The 19,703-nt window shown below is 41.3% G+C and overlaps 2 protein-coding genes across 3 annotated transcripts; both read left to right on the forward strand.

Moving 5' to 3' along the window:
• The first annotated feature begins 555 nt into the window (after positions 1-555).
• ubap1 (ubiquitin associated protein 1) lies at positions 556-7,656 on the forward strand. 2 transcript variants are annotated; one of them, XM_029152174.3, is made up of 7 exons: positions 556-715; positions 2,418-2,464; positions 2,591-2,715; positions 3,394-4,218; positions 4,356-4,514; positions 4,658-4,759; positions 5,165-7,656. In XM_029152174.3, exons 2-7 carry the CDS (start codon positions 2,425-2,427, stop codon positions 5,303-5,305), a joined length of 1,392 nt encoding a protein of 463 aa, XP_029008007.1. In that variant the 5' UTR covers positions 556-715; positions 2,418-2,424; the 3' UTR covers positions 5,306-7,656. The 2 variants fall into 2 exon arrangements, with proteins under 2 accessions (XP_029008007.1, XP_040926852.1); XM_041070918.2 differs by lacking the exon at positions 556-715 and adding an exon at positions 767-1,650.
• Positions 7,657-12,820: 5,164 nt separating this feature from the next.
• dcaf12 (DDB1 and CUL4 associated factor 12) lies at positions 12,821-19,660 on the forward strand. Its single transcript, XM_029150227.3, has 9 exons — positions 12,821-13,249; positions 14,737-15,027; positions 15,306-15,584; positions 15,690-15,750; positions 16,400-16,593; positions 16,964-17,029; positions 17,253-17,415; positions 17,521-17,699; positions 17,837-19,660. Exons 1-9 carry the CDS (start codon positions 13,190-13,192, stop codon positions 17,993-17,995), a joined length of 1,452 nt encoding a protein of 483 aa, XP_029006060.1. The 5' UTR covers positions 12,821-13,189; the 3' UTR covers positions 17,996-19,660.
• The last annotated feature ends 43 nt before the right edge of the window (positions 19,661-19,703 follow it).

Here is a 19,703-nt window from a genome sequence, read left to right on the forward strand (position 1 = left end):
AAGCAATTCTGTCCTAAGTGTGTTTTCTATAAGGGAAGCCTACAGAGAACAGAGGTGCCATCTGTAGTTATTTTATAATAATGGAAGATGAAAAACCTAGTACATAATAACTGGCGTTTGACGGGCCTCCAAAACCACAGAACTCAGAACACAGGTTTCTGGGAATATCTCTGGATAAACTCCAGGAGTCAGTGTTCCAAAGAAACTTCAAGTCACACCCTTTATGTGGGTTAGCCAATTTGAACCAACTTCACTGATTTTAGCACATTTGTGTACATCTTTCTAGCACATGACACAAATATGTACTACTACTTCATCTGAGGCTTCTTTTAAACCACCCCCCCCCCCCCCCCCCCCCCCCCCCCCACCTGCTTCTCTAGCTCGATATTTTTTTCCCTAGATTTTTTCCCTCTACCACAGTGAGATTTGAGAGAGTTAAATACATTTTGTTTGACTCCTAAAATACGAAGTACTGGTTTTAAAAACAAAAATTGTACTGTTTTTGTTACCTTGTGGTGTTTTGACGTCATCTATGTGAGTGACGTCAAACAGGAAGCAATAGAAAGGAGTTTGTTAAACCAAGATGGCGTCGTACGCCGAAGCAGGACAGAGATTTCAGTATAAATAAAACTCATCCAGAGAGGAATTTTAATTGTAGTGACCCCTCAACAAAACGTCGCGTGGATTTTGCAAGAACACACCGGAGCGGAAACAGGTGATAAGACTGTGTTTACGTGGGAGCTGAGCTTTTGTTTCAGGGGCGGTGACAGCAGAGGCAGCAGACTGACCCGTTCTGCCACACAACGTTTCAGCCAGGCCACTGGCGAAGCTAACCGTATTCGCGTGACTGGTGTAAAACATGAGCCAGCAGCTTGTCGGGCTTGCCAACCGGCGGATCTGTTCGATCTTAATACTCAGTTCAACAGAATCTCAACTAAAACAATACCCAACGTTGACTTCCTAGCGGAACTGCTATGTGGTGGCTTCCTTGTTAGCGCCGAGCAACGAAAATAACAGTAGCATAGCTTGTTGCTAATTAACGCAGTCACAAATTGAGTGACACTAATTTATGCATACATGCTGCTGCGAGCTTTACGTGGCGTCCGGGAGACTTTAGTGTCGCTAGTTTAATGTAAGATTCCGCAAAAGGGTGACAAACGATACTTAATTAAATCCTTTCGGTGTTTTAACTAATTTGGAGAACTTTGCTAACCTAACTAGCATTGCCTTAGCGGAGTGTTGTTCTGCCCTACGGTTGCCTCCGATATTTAGAAAATTAAACGTAACTTCACGCAGAATGTTAGACTTGTGAGCTGATTAAATATGTACATAATTAACTACAATTTGTGATGATTATACAACGCACGATACTAGTAAACACGACCAACTGCAACTAATAGCTTCCTGCAGCCTGCCCCTAGTTTGCATTAATACACAACCCTGTTTCAAACGGTAACTTATGTTGCTGATCATTCTCCTGAAGAGCCCAGGGCCTTTTCTAACATTGCATTATCATTGCTTTGAATAGTAAACAGACTGCTGAGTATCTCAGACAACTGTGTATTACTCCTTTTGTTGTATTAGTACAGCATCATAACTTTGGTGCATTCTTAGGAACGATGGACTGGGTGCTGCGCTACAATGATTAACGTGAGCAGATTTTCTACACCGCATCATTAGTGATATGTTGAGTGTGAGCATTGATTTTTACTGACTTAATGCTGTATAAATAATTTTGCTATGTCATTATTAATTCCTAATATGTAGGTAATGTGTTGTCAGCTAACTTATCTAGTAGAGTAGTGAACTTCAGACTGTCTCATGAGCCATCCGTATTTTGTGCTGGTTATGTAGCAGGCATACTTTCATGCTTCTGTGTATTTGTTTTGTTGACCTAAACTGATTATACTCTCAAAATGGGAGATTAGTGAGATTGGGTTCAGTCATATGAGCAACTTGTGGACAACAGCAAAGAGCTGTAGTGCTGGGACTGGCAGTGTGATCATTTATCAGTGAGCTGTCGTACTTTTACACCACTACACAAATCAAAGTTCTGTGTTTAGGAGGTGAAAACAGTGATGTCGCTGCGATAATGTTAGGCATTGTTGTCTGGGATGACCAAATAGCGGCTTTGTGTGATGTGGGACACATAGTTAAAGTCTGTATTGCCATGTATTAAAGTATCATTATTATACTTTAATAATGTTGTTCTGGGGGACAGTTTTCCAGTCCTAATGAAAGACATATCTATATAAAACATCTCATCGAACAACAACAAACGGAACTGGGTAATTCACTTTGGACTGTTTTCATTTTGTTTTATCTCACATAGCGTACCTTATCTTATGTCCTGTAGTTATGACTCCTTGATCAAATTGCTTAATTTTCATTTGCTTTACCTTCATCTGTTTTCATAGTCTCTAAATGGCTGCGAGAAAATCTGGCTCAGATGCAAACAGCTCTGGTAAGAACTGGTTTTTCCTACTTTATTCTGGTATTTTGAAAAGTTTGAGTAGTGAGTGATGTTTTGGTCGGCTGCTACAGTGTAATGCCTATTTGTTATCTTAACTTTTTTGTGTTTTTCACACAGGACCCATCAGCTACCTTGATGAAGTTCCCTTCAAGATCAATGAAAAATTTCGCCGCCCAGACAAAGTGGGATTACCTGTTGGATTCTGTTTGCCAGACTATGGCTCTTTGCTGCTGGAGACACAGGTTAGTCTCATGTGGGGAAGATGCTTATTTTGCATTGGTTATACCTTAGCCCCTTTACATTAATTCTTGCTATACTGCAATGCAGGACCAGTTTAATATCTAGAAACACAAGAATAGGAAAGAAGGAACACATGAGTCTCTTTAAAAGTGAGCAATCATGTTAATGTATAGTAATGGAATTTGACTTGGACTATGATCTAATGATTAAGGTGAAACCAAGATTAACATTCCACTAAATACACAAATTTATCTATGCTGTGTGTTTAACTTCAGTCTCAGCATGAAGTTCCGTACCTCTAGATTTAGCTCTTTTGTGTCTTTATTATTCTCTGTTCTCTTTTGTGGCATTTCATTTTTATTGCCAGGCACAAAATGAATAGCAACATCATATAATTTCCAAGCACTTGTTGTTTATTAGAATTACTAATGTGGTACCAGATGTTACTTTCGTTGCTTGCGTTGTGAATACCTCTATGAAAAATGTGAGTGTCTGTGTAATTTACAGCAACATAAACAACCTCATAATTTGAATTTATTGAGACTGTATTATAAAAGGTCTTGAGATGTTTAAGTGTGCTAATTTAATTAAAAGTTCACATAACCCTTAGTCATAATTCTTTACGCTGTGTGCCATCTCTCTCATCACCATCACTTTCCCTTTTACTGCACTCTCAACAGTATGACTTTTCTCTGGAGAGGCGTAGTGTGAGCTGGGGGGCTGAACTGGCTGAGGCTAGAGCAGCGGAGGCCAGAGCAGTAGCAGCCAAGCAGGAGGCAGAGAGCAGAGATTGTTTAGCTCAGGCCCAGGAAATTGATGGTGGTGGAGGGAAGAAACCCCGTCCTGCTGCAGAGGACCAGGACCTTCCACCGCCTGCGTTAAACCCTGTCCTGGTGGGGCTGAGTCATAATGCCATTCTTACTCCACTGCCTGCTCCAAGTCTTGGCCCCAGGAAAACCCAGCCTAGCACGCCTCAGCCAAACAGCCTCAATCTAGCTGACTTTGAGCGTGAGGAAGACCCTTTTGACAAACTAGAGCTCAAAACGTTGGACGATAAGGAAGAGCTCAGGAACATCCTCCAGAGCCAGCCTCAGCCTCAACCTCAACCTCCTCCATCTGTATCCCCAGCAGAGCACGCAAATATAGGGTCAGCATTACATGGAAATGGCTCGCCTCCTCCCAGCACCAACAACAACCTCGCAACTAAACCGGGCTTTATCCATAAACCAAATGGGTTGGTTGCCTTGCTGGACACAGAAAGAGCTGGGCACCCTGGGAGAGCAGGGTTTGACACAGATGACCGGCCATGTAACATCCGCTCTCTGACGTTTCCCAAACTCACTGATACTGTTGACTCAGATCCAGTCACGTACAACCCCCTTCCTGCGCCCGTCCCTGCTCCTAGACACTGCCTACCCAATGGCAGTCCGTCAATCATCCCCAAGACCCAAGTTAACGTTGCCCCTACGCCACCCAGCTACCCCAACAGTAGTACACCAAAACCAGTGAGTATAAAAACTGTCTACATGCATACGTTCAGATCAGTCATTGTGTGTGCACAAATACAGATTCAACAAACTGTATGAATCTTTACCATACAATTATTAGTATTGTCTAATTCTTGACTCATTACTCACTCTAGGCCAGTGCAGGGTCGGGATCTGCTGGTCTTCCGTGTGGTGGAGCCCTGCTCAGCATGACCACCAATGAGCGTGAGTGTGTGGACAGTCTTGTGAGCATGGGTTATCCTTATGAGAGTGTCCTACGGGCCATGCAAAGACAAGGGCACAATATGGAGCAGGTATGATGCACATAAATTTCTAACATTACACAGTGCTCAATATTTTAGTTTACAGTTGTCTTTAAATGTTCTTTGACCTGAAACCCAGTTTAACCATAATTAAAAGGATGTTAATGATGTAATGATGTTGTAATTTGTTTAAGGTCCTGGATTACCTTATTTTATTTGGACGTCTCTGTGACCACGGCTTTGACCCAAGTGCAGTGGAGGAATGTTTGGATGTGTATCAATGCTCAGAAGAAAAGGTTTGCATATTGAACCATAAATGAACCATAAAGAAAAGCATATTATTTTTTTAGTATTTTAATTTAGGAATCATAAAACTTTCTGCTTCCTGTGAGATTGATTGTTGCAAACTATTTAGTACCTTTAAATAATCAGTCTCTATGTGAAGGCAGCATTTGATGAAATGATGAATCAATATGAAATGTTAGATGTGTGAATATGTGATTTAATAAGCATAAATATGAACGCAATAAGCAAGATAAAGAAGACCATGTCCAAACCATGAAGCAAAGTGAAAGTTGAAGGCTTGAACCTGCTTGGATGGAAGCTGCAGGTTCAATTCCTTACCTTTAGTGACATGTTTAACCCAAATGTCTCCAGAGTGTTTGTTGTATAGTAGTTCATGGTTCATTCTTCCTTTCCAGGCCTTGCAGTTCCTTGAACTAATGTCAAGATTTAGTGAAATGGGATTTGAGCGGGATGCCATCAAAGAAGTGCTGCTGGTTCACAACAATGACCAGGAGAAGGCACTAGAGGACCTGATGGCTCGTGCTACAGGCAGCTGAGTCCAGCTGACCAATCGACTAAAGCCCAGCCCAGGGCTCTCCTCCTGCTGCCACCCATCACAGCCCCTTCTGCTTCCGCCTACTCTATCAAACCATGCCCCGCCCTTCCCTCGACCCTGGAAGGGACAACAGGGAGACTGTTGTATTCCTCTCTCTGCTAAAATGTGTTGTCTCAGCACTCCATGAAGACTGTGGATAGAGCGGAGTGGTTCAAAGTGTAAACCATTTCATGGTGATATTTATTTTGCAAAGAAATTCTGGGGGGAATTTGATACAAAAGGCGACCAATGATTAAGCTGGGAGAAAGAAACTGGAAGAACTGGGCTGCAGCGTTTTGATGCCTTTGTGATGTGCTTTCACGTGGACGTCTTTCTCAGACTACAGGCAGAGCTGCAGGACCAAATGGGAAGCGTGTGACAGTGACTGCATCACAGACAACCAGTATGAACCTCTGTTGTTAACTGAGCTGCCATTTTCCACTGCTCAGTGCAGACCTAGTGAGTCATGGGGCATCATTGGGGCCTTTGGGACTCTTCAAACTGAAAATAACATTAAAAGTTTAAAAAAAAAAGACAGTCAACAGACAGAGGTCTTGACTTTTAAAAAGTGCCCTCTCTGCTCTGGTGCCGTGCCGGCGAGTTCTGGTCTACTTTGTGCTTTCACTTTGTTCATGTCTGTTTCTGTTCTTTCGGGCACTTTTTCATGTCAATTTAAAGATTTAGTTTCTTTTTTTAGGAACAGCACAGTAGTTATTGTAACAGAACAGAAGAGATACTACTGCCCCAGTAGGTCCCTTTGACCTGCAGTGGATCAGCCTGCTAAAGGCGTGGGCAGATAGAAAACATTCTTTTCATAGGAAGTATTAAGAAATAGCCCATAACCCACTGGCACTGACGTGTCAAATACTGCACAGACACATGTTTCATTGTTCTCACCTTATTTAAAGTAGTACACTGACACTTTGACTTAAGAATAAAGCATTTGATATGGCAACGGAAGATGTTAACGTACAAAAGCTCAGCTTTCAAATGCCACAGACTTTGTTTGCAGACTGGAGTGAGTGAATGAAAAAATGAAAGTGAGGGTTGTTTTTTGCAGCCACATCACGGTGCAATATAGACATTTAATATAGTGTGGCTGTTGACTGGCACTTTGAGCCTCAAATAATTGTTGGGAGATAAAGAATAGAACCCGGAACTGTGGCTGTAACTAGAAAAGGATTCATTTTGGTCAATTCTGTCAATTAATGTTATTGGATTTGATGCAAACACGGATTTTACTCAAACATGATGACTTTACACACCTTTTCCAATTTGTGATATATAATTCAGTAAAGTTCATTTTAATTTTAGGTTTGTTGTTCTGATCTCCACAGTCTGGAGTAATGTCAAAATGTTTGTCACCACATACTAAAAGCATTTCTCCATATCTTGGTTTGTTGTGTGCTTGAAAGACGGGCAGTATGCTTTCTTTCGGTAGGGGTGGGGAGGTGGGGGGTCATGCTGGTGTGTTAATGGACCTACTTTTCATCCTACAGATTTTGACAGGTTGCCTATTGCGTTGTTTAAAGGCAGAGGTGGCTGATGCATCTGTAATATTTAACTATGTGGTACTGACTGAAATCATGATTAGCATAGCAACTGATTCCAAAATTAGCTGAATGTGACTTGATGCTCATCTTGGTACAGAGCAAGTGATTTCTCTGTATTCCAGAAATACAAATGGAGCACATCAACAGCCAATTGATTTCAGAAGAACACAGTGACAATTATGTTTCTTGTGTCGTTTTGTGGCAACTTTATTTCACATTATTTGAAAATGTTCACAACAAGGTATCTGCTAATATACAGGACTACTCAAACCTGATGGATGGGCACATGCTTATAGTAAATAAAACTTCCCCTGATGACTGTGATGCAAGCAAGGTGCCATGTTAGGTCTTCTACCCACACTTCAACAAATATTTTACCTCTGGTATGTGGTTGGCAATGTAGTCTGCAAGTAAGATTTCACCTAGTTCTGTTTTTTATTGCCTTTTTAATTTACTGTGGACATTACATTTATCTTAAAGCAAACAAAGTGGTATTATTGTCTTCATGCAAAACTCATACATAAGGTTTTATTAATCATGCAGGTTGACCTTCTTTTGCCTGTCCCATAATAGCTCCAATAGTGGGAATAAAGAGTGGGGCAATCCCTCCTTCTTAGTTATGTGCTGATTAAATGAAAGAGTTGTTATTATATAGGGGTTTGCGTCAAAGGTTTTATATACCTGTAGTTTTAAGCCACCAGGTAATAGAACTAGTGAGAAGCGAATGAACATTAAAATATTCTGTTGGCTAAACCATTAATCCATGTTGTTCTTTTAACATTGTGATGGATGGGAGTCAGCCACACTGCTCCGCAAGCAGGTGTGCTCCATGTTTTCACTGTCATCATCTTCCTATGCTGCCACAAAACCACAGCTGGCATAGGCTCAGTGGCCCGTACGTACACGTGAAAAAAGAAAACAATGCCTTACATTTATAAGCTCACATGAATAAACTAAAGCCTTTGTAAGTTAAAATGGCTCACACCAAAACAGAAAGCTGCATCAAATTCAAAGACTCAGGCAAAGAAAAGGCAACAAATGAAATTACAAAGAGCGGTGCATCTGAAAATAAAACCCTGCCTCAAACTAAGAAGCTATGGATGTGATGCCAGTGGCAGCACAGATGCTTTTGGATTGTGGCATTAATTGGTACATCCACAGGATAACGTGTTCTGTGATGGTGCAGTCTTGCTGCAGTGACTGCTACTGTGTTCTAGCGTTGTTTCAGCATCTTTCAGCAGCTCTTCAGGAATAAATTCTGCATTTTAGCATCCACAGTGCTAAATGTCTTCAGGAAATGCATTTTATAGTATCACCATCAATTCATTCTTCCATTATCATTTGTTCATTTAGATGTGTGTGGATAAAATGAAAAAAAGTCAGTATTTTGGGTAATGATCACAACGGCTTAAATGTGTTGAATGAAAAAGATGAGAAAGTACAAATCCCTGTCTCCTTGTTTATTCTTTGCGTTTCTAGAGATACACACCAACAGCAGCGGTAGAACAATAGAACTGACAGTCCATCCAGGTTATTGTTGGTGGCAACTGGAAATATCCAGCTGTGACGTGGAGTCAGCGAAAAAATACAACCAGGCAGCAAAATAGAGCTCATGTTGAAACTGCCTGAGCTTATGATGGTTAACAAACTAAAATGATTACTCCGTCTCAAAGACAAAGACGTGGTAAAAAACTGAGTTGAGGCTTTTTGATGCTGGGTGATTTCAAAATTCCAAAGGAGCAAATTGAGAGGCCTGTTGGGTTCTGATGCCAGTGTGGATGACACTGTGGAGGGAGGTGAATGCACTGTGTGGTGGAAATTTACCTTAAACAAGCAGATGAAAGAGTTGTCTTTTGTGTGATTTATTATAAAAAGTAAAGAAAATCAACAACCCAAAAACCAGCTGGGGAGATCAGTGCACACAAAAAGGTGTTTGGGTGGCACGGTTTGCCATCAGGCCTAAACCAGACTTCATGGCTACAGGTGGAACCATTCGTCTGCCAGAGTCTGTGTTCCTGTGGTAGAAAATGTTTGAAGCACGGGGAGAGATGAGGAAGGAGAGGGTAAAGAGGAAATGAGGATCAGGAGAGGGAACAAGGATGAGAAGGGGGAACGAGAATCAGGAGAGGAAAAGAGGATGAGGAGAGGGAACGAGGATGAGGAGAGGGAACATGGACGAGTAGGGGGTTGCCGAGCAGCGACCTTCGCAGCAGCGTCTGATTTTCCTTCTGCTAGTTTACTAGCTTCAGTCAATGTGATCAACTCTGCAGCCTGAGCAGAGTAGTGTCTTAGCAAAGCGCCAGACTTCAAGACGGCATCAGGAGTGCAGACTGCAAACCCAACCTGAGGCGGAGCCATCAACACAGTCTGAGGCTCGCCATCGTCAGGGCCTGAAGAAGAGTGGCTGGGTGAAACACATCGCACCTCTGGATAGTGATGTTCAGCATGTTGAGCAAGGTGGTGTTGCATCTAAGCCATCAGCTGTAGAAACATGTGATGATTTCTGTTCCCAAAGGATCAAAGACACAGTATGAGGAACCAATAAGGTGACATCAGAGTAGCCAACAATGTCATGTGATGCCAGCACGGCTTTCTCTGCTGCAGCCACTGCTCATAGACACCGTGGACGTTCAGCAGCAGCTGGATGAAAGTTGGCAGGAAAATAGGCTACAGGACAAAAGAACAGAAGTCGTACAACCTGATGTAATTTAGACAGGCTCTCTTTGCGGCCTGTGGCATCTAATGTTTCAGCAGCTTGATGGTGTCTGCAGTAACGCCATCTATGGTTTCCCTTCAGAGAGTGTTTACATGGTCTGTGGTCAGATTTACGTGTAATGACCACTGGTCACATCCTCTGATCAAACCTACATCATGTCTGTGTGTGAGCCACTGGGAAGCAGGGCTTCCTGTAAGGCTGAGTGTTGGGTCAGAGCGTCCTCTGAAAAATAAAATATCTAAAAAATACAAAAAAACAAAAACATTAGTGTGTCATTAGAATGCCGAGGTTCCAAGTTCACCGTTTGCTGCACATGAGGGGCAGATTAAAAAAAAGTTGTTGTTTTTTAACATATTAATTGCAGAACACAAGTCATAAATTGATATATTAAAAGCATAGAATAAAGAAGAAACAATTTTTCCATTAAAACTGACACACACACCACAATGAAGACACGTTTACACACACTCACTGATGATGTCATAGTTAACAGCAATGAAAAACGCCCGCTATGCTCAGACTCAGACATGATTTGATTTGATGTTTGTCACATTTGGAAAGAAGACTGCAGAAACCACAAGGCACCAATGTGCATCTGACTGAGCCTCACATGCAGTTTCCAGAGATAACACTGATCTTAAATGGGAAACTAATCACTTTTGTAGTAGATAGTGGAGCAACATGCTCTGTAGTGATGACTTCAACTTCCAACACTATTCCCAAACTTTGTGGAAGTTATGTAAACAGTGTTGGGGATTCAGGTGTAAAAGTAAAGTAATACTTTACCAAACCTTTGACATAATTCAGATGAGATGGGATCACATTTAAGCATGCTTTCATGCTTTCATGCTTTTTGATTTGTGCCTGATAAATTTGTTAGGGAGAGACTTGATGATAAAACTAGGCATTCCTCTGATCTCGTCCCCGGAGGGATTGAAGGTCACCACAGACGCAGGTACAAATTCAGAAGGAGTGTTTGTGCACTGTGGGGTGAGTTATTTACTGTATGCGTAAGTTGCAACAGTCTGTCTTGTGTCTAAAGCGCATGCGTTAGTGAATCCAGGAGGAACAGACTACATGGAACAGTTCAAAGGCCGTACGTGGACATGCAGGCTGTGTCAGGGGTATGTGGAGACACCCACCATCTTCAATGAGGCATCGAGACGGAGTCTTGAACACCTTTCACTTACTGCGGGAAGCGCTTTGTTGCAGCACGTGGATGAAATCATTGTCTGCAGTCCCACAAAGGATCAGTGTGAAAAAGACACGGTGTCTTTGTTGAAACATTTAGCTGCTGAAGGCCACAAAGCTACAGTAGCTTGTGCAAACTTCCTGCAAGAGGTTCCTTTCCTTGGACTCGCTGTCACAGCAGCTGGGAAATCGCTCTCCCCCAAAAGAGTTGAAGCTATTCACACCCTCCCAAGGCCGCTCCAACTTGGGGTCTTCCTGACCCCTCTCAACCATTTGTTCAGATAGTGGGTGAAAAAGACAGGTGCATGATATCTGCACTGCTACAAAAAGCATGATGGAATAAAGACCAGTAGTTTACTTCTCTGCTAAACTAAGCTGGAGCAGTGGCAGCCGCTGAAAGTCTGTGCTGCCTCTAGAGACATAGTAGGACATTGTGAGCTTGTGCTGATGGTTCCTCATTCTGTTTCTTTAATCATCTCATCTGTCAGCCGCTCGCTGGTTACGATACCACACCGTCCTCTTAGACAGGCCTAACACCACAGTTAAACCGTGCACTATTCTTTGCTGTCCACTCCTGTAGACGGCGACCCTCACGGTTGTGTTGCTTCTCTCCAGCAGGTGTGAACACAGAGACCTCCCCTTCAGGACGCCTTTGACTAACCCTGATCTTGTGCTTCTCACAGATGGATCTGCTTCCAGAGACCCTGATACTGGTGCTCCTCGTGTGGGCTGTGCAGTTTGCACAGAGCATGATGTTCTCCCATCTGGTCCTGTGCCATCTCATCTCTCTGCACAAGTGGCAGAGCTGTCACCAGTTGGGTTGACTCCAGATACAAAACACTACACTACAAAAACACTGAGACTTTATCTGATGCTAGTGATGAATCTAACACAGAAAAATATTACTTTGTGTAAATAGTGATACTCATGTTCTATCATAAATGATAAGTGTTCTATTCCTTTGGTTAGCTTTATTACCAGAGGTGCTTTCATCTCTACAAAAACAGCTCCTGCTTTTTCAGTGAATTAATGATAGTTCCTGAAAGTCTATATGAATTTGGCTATTCTAATGTTTCTGTGTTCACTTTGAGGAGAGGAAATGTAATAGAAATTAATATTAATGAAGATGTTTTCTATTGTGACAGAACTTTGATACATATATATAATCCAGATAGTGGTGTTATTTGTTGTGTGCTATAAAACACAAAAACAACATGCTCAGCTTTATGAACACCCTGTTCTCCTATGTTACACTTCTCAGTGAGTTGGGCTGTGACTGACCCTGAAACTCCCAGAGCAGATACTGTAAGAAGTCACATCTCAACTCGACACATCTCTGACTCCTTAGCAGCAATAGAGTTATTTAAGCAGACACAGAGGTAGAGAATGCAGAACTACACTCGTACAGGGCAACTTTGCACTGTTTCTGTGTATTTCCCTTCTTGCAAGAATAAACCACAGAAAGACACCTTTGATTGTTTGAGTCTTTGATTGATTCATCAGTTCCCAACACTTTTTTCCTCTACACTGTCCATTCAAGTGTTTGTTAGTGGCAACAGGAAATATCCAGTTGTGATGTGGAGTCAGAGGAAAAATAAAATCAGGCAGCGATTGGGAGCAATTGTTTGTGATGTATTGCAACTTAAATAGCCAATTTTATCAGTTCAATTAAATACAATAAAATTAAATAATAATAATATATATTTTTTATATTAAAAAAATAATAAAATACTTTTTAATACATGATTTGTGTTTATTTTAAAATTCCGTCTGTGTGAAAAGAATAACTCTTCTAAAACGATTTTGTAAATACCAGACAGAACACTGTTATTTTATTCGTTAAGTCATAAGTCAAATAAATAGGAGGAAGAAAACACGCTCTTCCCTTTAGGAGTTTGTAATTTTTTGCAATTTTTTCAATCCAACCAACGCAGAAAAAATATACCCAAAAAAGCTAAGTCATCTGATCAGCGAGCTCGCGCAGGTCGCGTGGACGAGTACGCACTGCTTTCGCGTGCACGCACTGTACGACCTTGTTTTTGTTGATGTTTAATTTGAGTGCGACTGCGCGCCGCTCAATGCTTTCGCCGTTGCTGACGCGACTTTGGCAGGAGACAGAATATGAGCAAATCTTGCGAAACTGAGTAGGTTGCGGGGCCGAAGTGGGAAATACTTTTAGGTTCACGGCTCCACGGACAAGCTCGTTTTGCGATAATCTTAGCCAGCCAGCGATTAATTCCCCTGCCCCGTATGTGATCGCCCTTCTCCGCCGTCGGACGTTGCCACTGAGGGCCAAGAAACAAAATAGCATATCGACATTATATGATCCAGTGTCCAGCGTCACTTTTACCCTCCATGTGGGTGAGGGAACTGTGTGTGTCAGATTATGGCGAGAAAAACAGTTAGCAGGAAAAGGAAGGCAGGAGAGCCCAAGGACCAACAACAGGTAGGCGGAAACCGGTGCGAATCCATATTAGCCTTGTTAGCATACCAGTCATTATTTTAGCATGCTAACCAGCCCTGGGCTATCCTGGGTTAGCTAATATATCCCTTAAAGTAGAGTACTAGTGGCATTTTAACAGATTGTCCAGTACAGTAACCCAGAAACACTGTCATCCAGTTCTGACAACGTTTAACGACAAATACAGCATATTTCTGTTTGAAAGTCAGCCGCTAATGTTAGCAAGACGTTAGCTAGCTATATGGTTTTCTTAGGGCTCTTGTTCAATTGAGCTAGCTTGCTAGCTAGCTAAATAACCTTTACATGTATGTTGGTGTACATCACAGACAGTCTTTTGACTTTAATAGATCCATTGTGGTATTCTGGTAACTGATTATCGTTGCCAACCACGGAGGTTGCTTTAACGTATGTAATTCCGTAATGCTCGTTAACTAGATGGCCAACGCTAATAGCTGAGGATGTAGCAATTCACGTAGTTAGCTAGTTAACGTTGACGTTAGCTGAAACGTTTCCTAACTGTTTGCAAACATATTAACTTAGATTCAGACTGTAATCGTACAGTATGTTTACGAGCAATGGAATTGGGCTGAATGTGTAAACACGATGGCACCGCACCACGAAGATCCTCTTCATTCAGTCATCTTGGTGCTCAATTGTAACACAACAAAAGGTGTTTTGACTTAATAACTCGCACACCGGTTTAGAATGTTAATGGATAACATTACACACAGGTCGTGTTTTAAACATCTTTGTATCTTAATGAGTGTCTCTCAGGTCTCCTTGGTCAACATCATTTAGCACCAGAACTGAGCCATATCTTAACATAAACAAAAATACATACAGACCTACATGATAACTCTAGCATTGCATATCAACGAGTTCTGCACCACATAGATACAGTGTAAGCTTAGTAGACATGTTGGACTTCAAAAGAAATATTGTCTGTAAAGTGTAATTGAAAAAAATTCCAATTCTGACATGAGCTGGTATATACTTTTTTAAAAGCTTTGCTGTGAGCAGTGATTGTAAAATTACAAGCACTTTTATTTCCATCTGGCCTTAAAAAGCCCCACACTACTGCAAATAATTGTGGTAATATTGGATTTTGTGATGTTACTGACCATTTATTTAGCCTCTCTTGGGCCCTAGACCTTATTGATGTAGAGTGATGAAGTGCCAAAGCAGGTTTTGCTGTAATTCCCACCATAGGCCCACCAAGACTCAGTTCGTGTTTCTATGAGTTGAGACCATGTTTCTACAGTAGTAGGGGTTGCGTATGACTCAGCACAGATGCTGCAGTAAATAAATTAGGGTTATGTATCACATTTTTTTTTAATTGATACTAATAATCAATATTCGTCTGCAGATTAACTTCAACATTGGATGTAAATCTTTTTTCAGGTTTCCACAACTTCATAACTGGACTCTAGTCTTTTCTACTCTACATCACTAACCTTTCCCCTCTCTACCAGCTGGGTTGGCGTCAGCCACCACACAAGAGGAGCCGTGGATCTTGTTCGTCACGTCATGCCCAGCACTGGTGGTGCAGTCAGCACTCTGTTGTATGTGCTCTCCGGGGTCGAGAGTTCAGGCCTCAACAACAGCATGAGTTGCGGTTGCAACAAAGCCTGCGAGGGTTTGCAGCTGGCAGGCTCCCTGGCATCCTCAAGGAGAAAGAGTTCTCTCTGGGGCGACTCAACAAGGTGTTTGCTTCGCAATGGCTCAACCATCGGCAAGTGGTGTGCGGGACCAAGTGCAACACGGTGAGACGTCAACTTGCTAGATAGACAATCCCGTTTATTGATCTAGTTTTTTATATTTAGCGATATGTCATTAAAGTCATCAGGGGATTTCACATTTGTACACATCCTCAGTAATCATGCACCAGCATTTCCAAGAATGTTTAAGTCATCACAGCTTCAGTTGATGTGCTCAGTATTGTCAGCCTAGGGATTTCACTCATTAGAAATGAACAAGAGCATATTCCTATCACAATTCTGACGAAAGCAAACAAAATGTCTTTTATATTCTGTACCCACAGCTTTTTGTAGCTGATGTCCAGACTGGCCAGATAACGCGCATCCCCATGCTGAAGGACAGGGAGTGCCATGGTGGAGTTTCTGGGGTGGTGGGTGCAGTGGTGGCAGGCCGTCATTACCATTCAACAGCAGGCTCTCGTTCCCGGATGGACCAGCAGGGCTGTGGTATCCATGCTATTGAACTCAACCCCTCCAGAACACTGCTTGCCACTGGAGGGGACAACCCTAACAGCCTGGCCATCTATCAACTGCCCACATTGGATCCTGTTTGTGTTGGAGATGTATGTATTTAGAATGTATTTGGTTTACTGACAGACGGTTCAATTTAGCTTTCGACAGGGTGGCTAGTTGTTTAGTTTTGTTACAGAGTATTCTTCGTTTTCCAGGATGGTCACAATGATTGGATATTTTCTATAGCGTGGATCAGTGACAACATGGCAGTTTCTGGTGAGTTATATACAAGCAAACAACAAAACCTACATTTAGGTTCTACTGTAGTATCTGTAAACTGCTTTCATTCTAGTATTCTATTCTATTCTAGATTCCTGCACAGACGGATAGACAAAGAGAAAACAAAAACACATTCAAGCCTTTTTACAAAAACAACACAAAAATAAATTAATGAAGTGAAATTACAGATTTGACAGAAAGGAGAAGCTCAAACTTTATTTTGACTCGGAACACAGTCAAACATGCACAGTAACAGAGGAGAACATTTACTGTAAAATTTTTGTGACTCACATTAAGGAAGTAGTTAACAAATTCCCCAAAAATGCTACAGTAGCTCTGTCACTAGTCCCTTTTTATAAAAGTAATAGTTAGGGAATATGAAAAGTTGAATCTAGTGACATGAGTTAAACTAGCAATACTGATTACTAGGAAATTATGTCACCATGCATACGGACTGTATTCTACAGTGCCAGGCAAGCAGATAGTGAGAAAGCTGTACGCAGGCTGTTATGTTGTTATACATCATGCTACACTACTGTGAATAAAGTGTATGGTAATTTGTAACAGGCAGTATACGTCTGCCATTTTATTCCAGGCATGTATGTAGTAATACAGATATACTTAATACTGGTATTTGAATTTACAGGGTCCAGGGATGGCTCTATGGGTCTGTGGGAGGTGACAGAGGAAGTAATGAGCCAGGCGCAAAGGAGTCAGAATGAGGAGGCAGTACCCTCTTATGCCCATATCTCCCATCGTGCCCTTAAGGATATCCCGAAGGAATACACCAACCCATACAACTGTAAAGTCCGCGCTCTGGCCTTCAACAACAACCATAAAGTAGGTTCCCCACACATCTGTTGGAAACCAGATGTTAGGTGACCCCGATACGTAGAATGTTTAATCATTTTAATTTTTTTTTTTTATCTACGTTTTACTTTTGCTTTCTAGCAGCACTGAAACTTAAAAACATTTATGTGGCAAGTCATAGTGAATGAACAATATACTAAAAATTGCAATCAAGGCAGGTTCTTGGGATTCATATTATAACAATGCTGTGTTGCTGTGTATTTAATTAATGACATGGGAGCAAGGGAGCTACTGGTGTGTTGTAAGAACATTCCAGGCCACTTTCTCTGTATTGTGCCTCTGCACACCTCACCTTAACATCTTTATGTCTTGTCCTGCCATGTTGTGTGTGTCCCTCAAGGAACTGGGTGCTGTATCCTTGGATGGCTATTTCCACCTCTGGAAGGCTGAACACAGCTTGTGCAAGGTACATTCCAGGATTTAGTTTAATTAACAGGCATTATGTCATTGTGTTTCCGTATATTGGTAGGTGGTATGATGAATAGGGTCACAACATTACAGTTTTACTTTAATGTGAACTCAAAATGATAAAATATAAATTTAACAATAGTAAATAATCCTCTGATAGTGTCTGTGCAGCTTTACATGAATCAGAAAAGCCACACATACTTACACACGTTTCCCTTTAGCTACTGTCCACCAAGCTTCCTCACTGCAAGGAGAATGTGTGTCTGGCGTATGGACAGGACTGGTCGGTGTATGCTGTAGGCTCTCAGGCCCATGTTTCTTTTCTGGATCCACGGCAGCCTACACAAAGTATCAAATCTGTTAATTCCAAAGAAAGAGGAAGTGGTAAGTAATTCAGTAAATTCACGAAAAAAAGTTTATATATTAATTTGCTAGTGGTTGTATACTAATTAGTGAATGATTTAGAATAATTCTCTTGCTTTTGTACAGGAATCCGTTCAGTAAGTTTCTATGAGCACATAGTGACAGTGGGCACTGGCCAAGGTTCCCTTCTCTTCTATGACATCCGTGCTCACAGATTCCTGGACAACCCTTTGAATACAACCGGAGGTTACCGGAAGTGCTCAGGGGAGGGCATCCTTAAGCTCACCACCGGGAACGGCTGGCTGGTACATACCTTATTTATTTATTTAGTTAAATTTCACAGACACTGAATTGGAGTGGATAAAAAAACATGATCACCATGTCAAATTACCTCTCATGATCTTTCTTCTCTTCTCTCCACGCTGTCTATGTTTACTTTCAGAACCATGATGAGACATGGAGAAGTTACTTCTCAGACATTAATTCCTTCCCAAATGCAGTGTACACCCACTGCTACGATGACTCTGGCACCAAGCTGTTTGTGGCAGGTGGACCACTCTGCTCTGGCCTGCACGGCAACTACGCAGGACTGTGGCGTTAGCCTCATTGTCTCCTCACTGCACTACATCCAGACTTTTACTTAACCTTTTTCTCCATCCCTGATCTCTTTCAGTTCCATTGTGACAACACTGTCCTTTTGCTCATTGCTCATTTAATTGTCACTCTTTTGCTCACACGTGGACTCAGGAGCATGATCTGTCCCACAGCACAACACATGTCTTTGTGTCCATCATTACACTGTCTTCTCACTTCTAATTATTTTTCATGTCAACTACAGCTATGTTTTAGATAAAACTGTACAAATAACTAATAAGAAAATTTCAAGAGCAAAATCTGCCTTTGAGAATCTCAGAAAGATTTTGAAAAACATTAATAATAAAAGTATGTACGTTCTCATCTTTCAAAACAGTTACATCAAACATGCAGGAACTAGGTTTTGGTAATTAGCTGGCTTTTTTTAAATTAAAGAAAGAATATCATTTACCACTGCTTCCTCTTCGATAAATGACAATGCATTTGTGTAATGCTCGTGGAGCTCTCCAAAACAAGTTAATTCTGCCACTGGAGTGGACGGCAATAAGACGGGAAGAGGGAGGACTGCAGAGACAGATCAGATCATTAGAAGGACTGAACTGGAGTGCAGTTTGACATTTCATAGGTAATATTTACTGTTTGGACAACAATCACAGAAAAAAACTTGTTTTTTCGGGTGGAAAGTGAAGAAGCAAACCTAAGTGGGACTTTGTGTGCGTGTGTTTCACACTGAGGTGATGCAAAGGAGAAAGCTGAAGCTTGATGGTTCTACCAGGAATGGATCCCCAAAAAAATGCTTGTTTTATTTTTTATTTTGACTGTGTGATTTGAGAGGTGTATTCCTACTGATATCTAACTTGCTTTAAGTATTTATTTCCCTTGTCTCTGTCACCTTTATTCAGTTGGTCGAGCTGTCTATATCTGCTTCTCCTGGATTATGTTCCAACTATCATTGACCGGAATGTTTTTGTTAGGTTTGTCTGTGGACTGAACAAGTCCCCTTCTGTAACATTACTGGTGATGATGAACTTGTGTAAGTCATGCTTGCAAGTATTATCACATGATGATTGATAGTTAATTATTCAAATTAACACCCCCCACCCACACACACATTACTGGGACTCCCAAGATTTAAGGAGAAAATCTGCGGTAGCTCACTTTCTTCTAGCAGGAATTAGGAGGGTTTTGTTTTTTGCAGGGATGAGAGCTGCGCCCTGAAGTTTAGATGCTCAAGGTGCTCCTTTTGTAACAAAGAGTGAGTGGCTCTGCTCCTGTCCTCAGAACAGACAGGGTAGGCTTGAGTTACATTTTTGCCTTTCTCAAGTCTTTCTGTGAAAGACTGCCTCAGGCGATCATAGTTTTCCTTTTCTACATGGAACTTGTCTCCAGTTTTCATGATAATGACAGCTTCAAAAAAGTAACCCTAATTACGACCGTGAATTTAACAAAACACTTTTAAAGTGTATTTTATATAAATGTGTAAATGTATACATTTTTATGTAAATGTCTGAGGATGTGTGTGGATTGATCTTTTTGGTGGTGCCCTGTTTTTTTTATACACACCTCATTAATGTTTTTACAAATGACTGAAGCAGAAGATATTGTAAGATGTAAACATCTTAAAGGCAATTGAATCTTTAAAATAATTAAATAAAAATGTATATTAATGTAAGGTTTATTTGTGTTTGGCGTCGTTTTATTCCAATTAATTGATG

This window comes from Betta splendens, chromosome 5, assembly GCF_900634795.4.
Source record: "Betta splendens chromosome 5, fBetSpl5.4, whole genome shotgun sequence".
In the NCBI taxonomy this organism is placed as follows: Eukaryota; Metazoa; Chordata; class Actinopteri; order Anabantiformes; family Osphronemidae; genus Betta; species Betta splendens.

Bases quoted from the DNA above. Each gene is read 5' to 3' on its own strand.
- ubap1 (XM_029152174.3), top strand. From the start codon at position 2,425: ATGGCTGCGAGAAAATCTGGCTCAGATGCAAACAGCTCTG. The intron at 4,219-4,355 runs GTGAGTATAAAA...TACTCACTCTAG, and splicing joins ACAGTAGTACACCAAAACCA to GCCAGTGCAGGGTCGGGATC. The intron at 4,760-5,164 runs GTTTGCATATTG...CTTCCTTTCCAG, and splicing joins ATCAATGCTCAGAAGAAAAG to GCCTTGCAGTTCCTTGAACT.
- dcaf12 (XM_029150227.3), top strand. From the start codon at position 13,190: ATGGCGAGAAAAACAGTTAGCAGGAAAAGGAAGGCAGGAGAGCCCAAG. The intron at 17,030-17,252 runs GTACATTCCAGG...GTTTCCCTTTAG, and splicing joins CTGAACACAGCTTGTGCAAG to CTACTGTCCACCAAGCTTCC. The intron at 17,700-17,836 runs GTACATACCTTA...GTTTACTTTCAG, and splicing joins CCACCGGGAACGGCTGGCTG to AACCATGATGAGACATGGAG.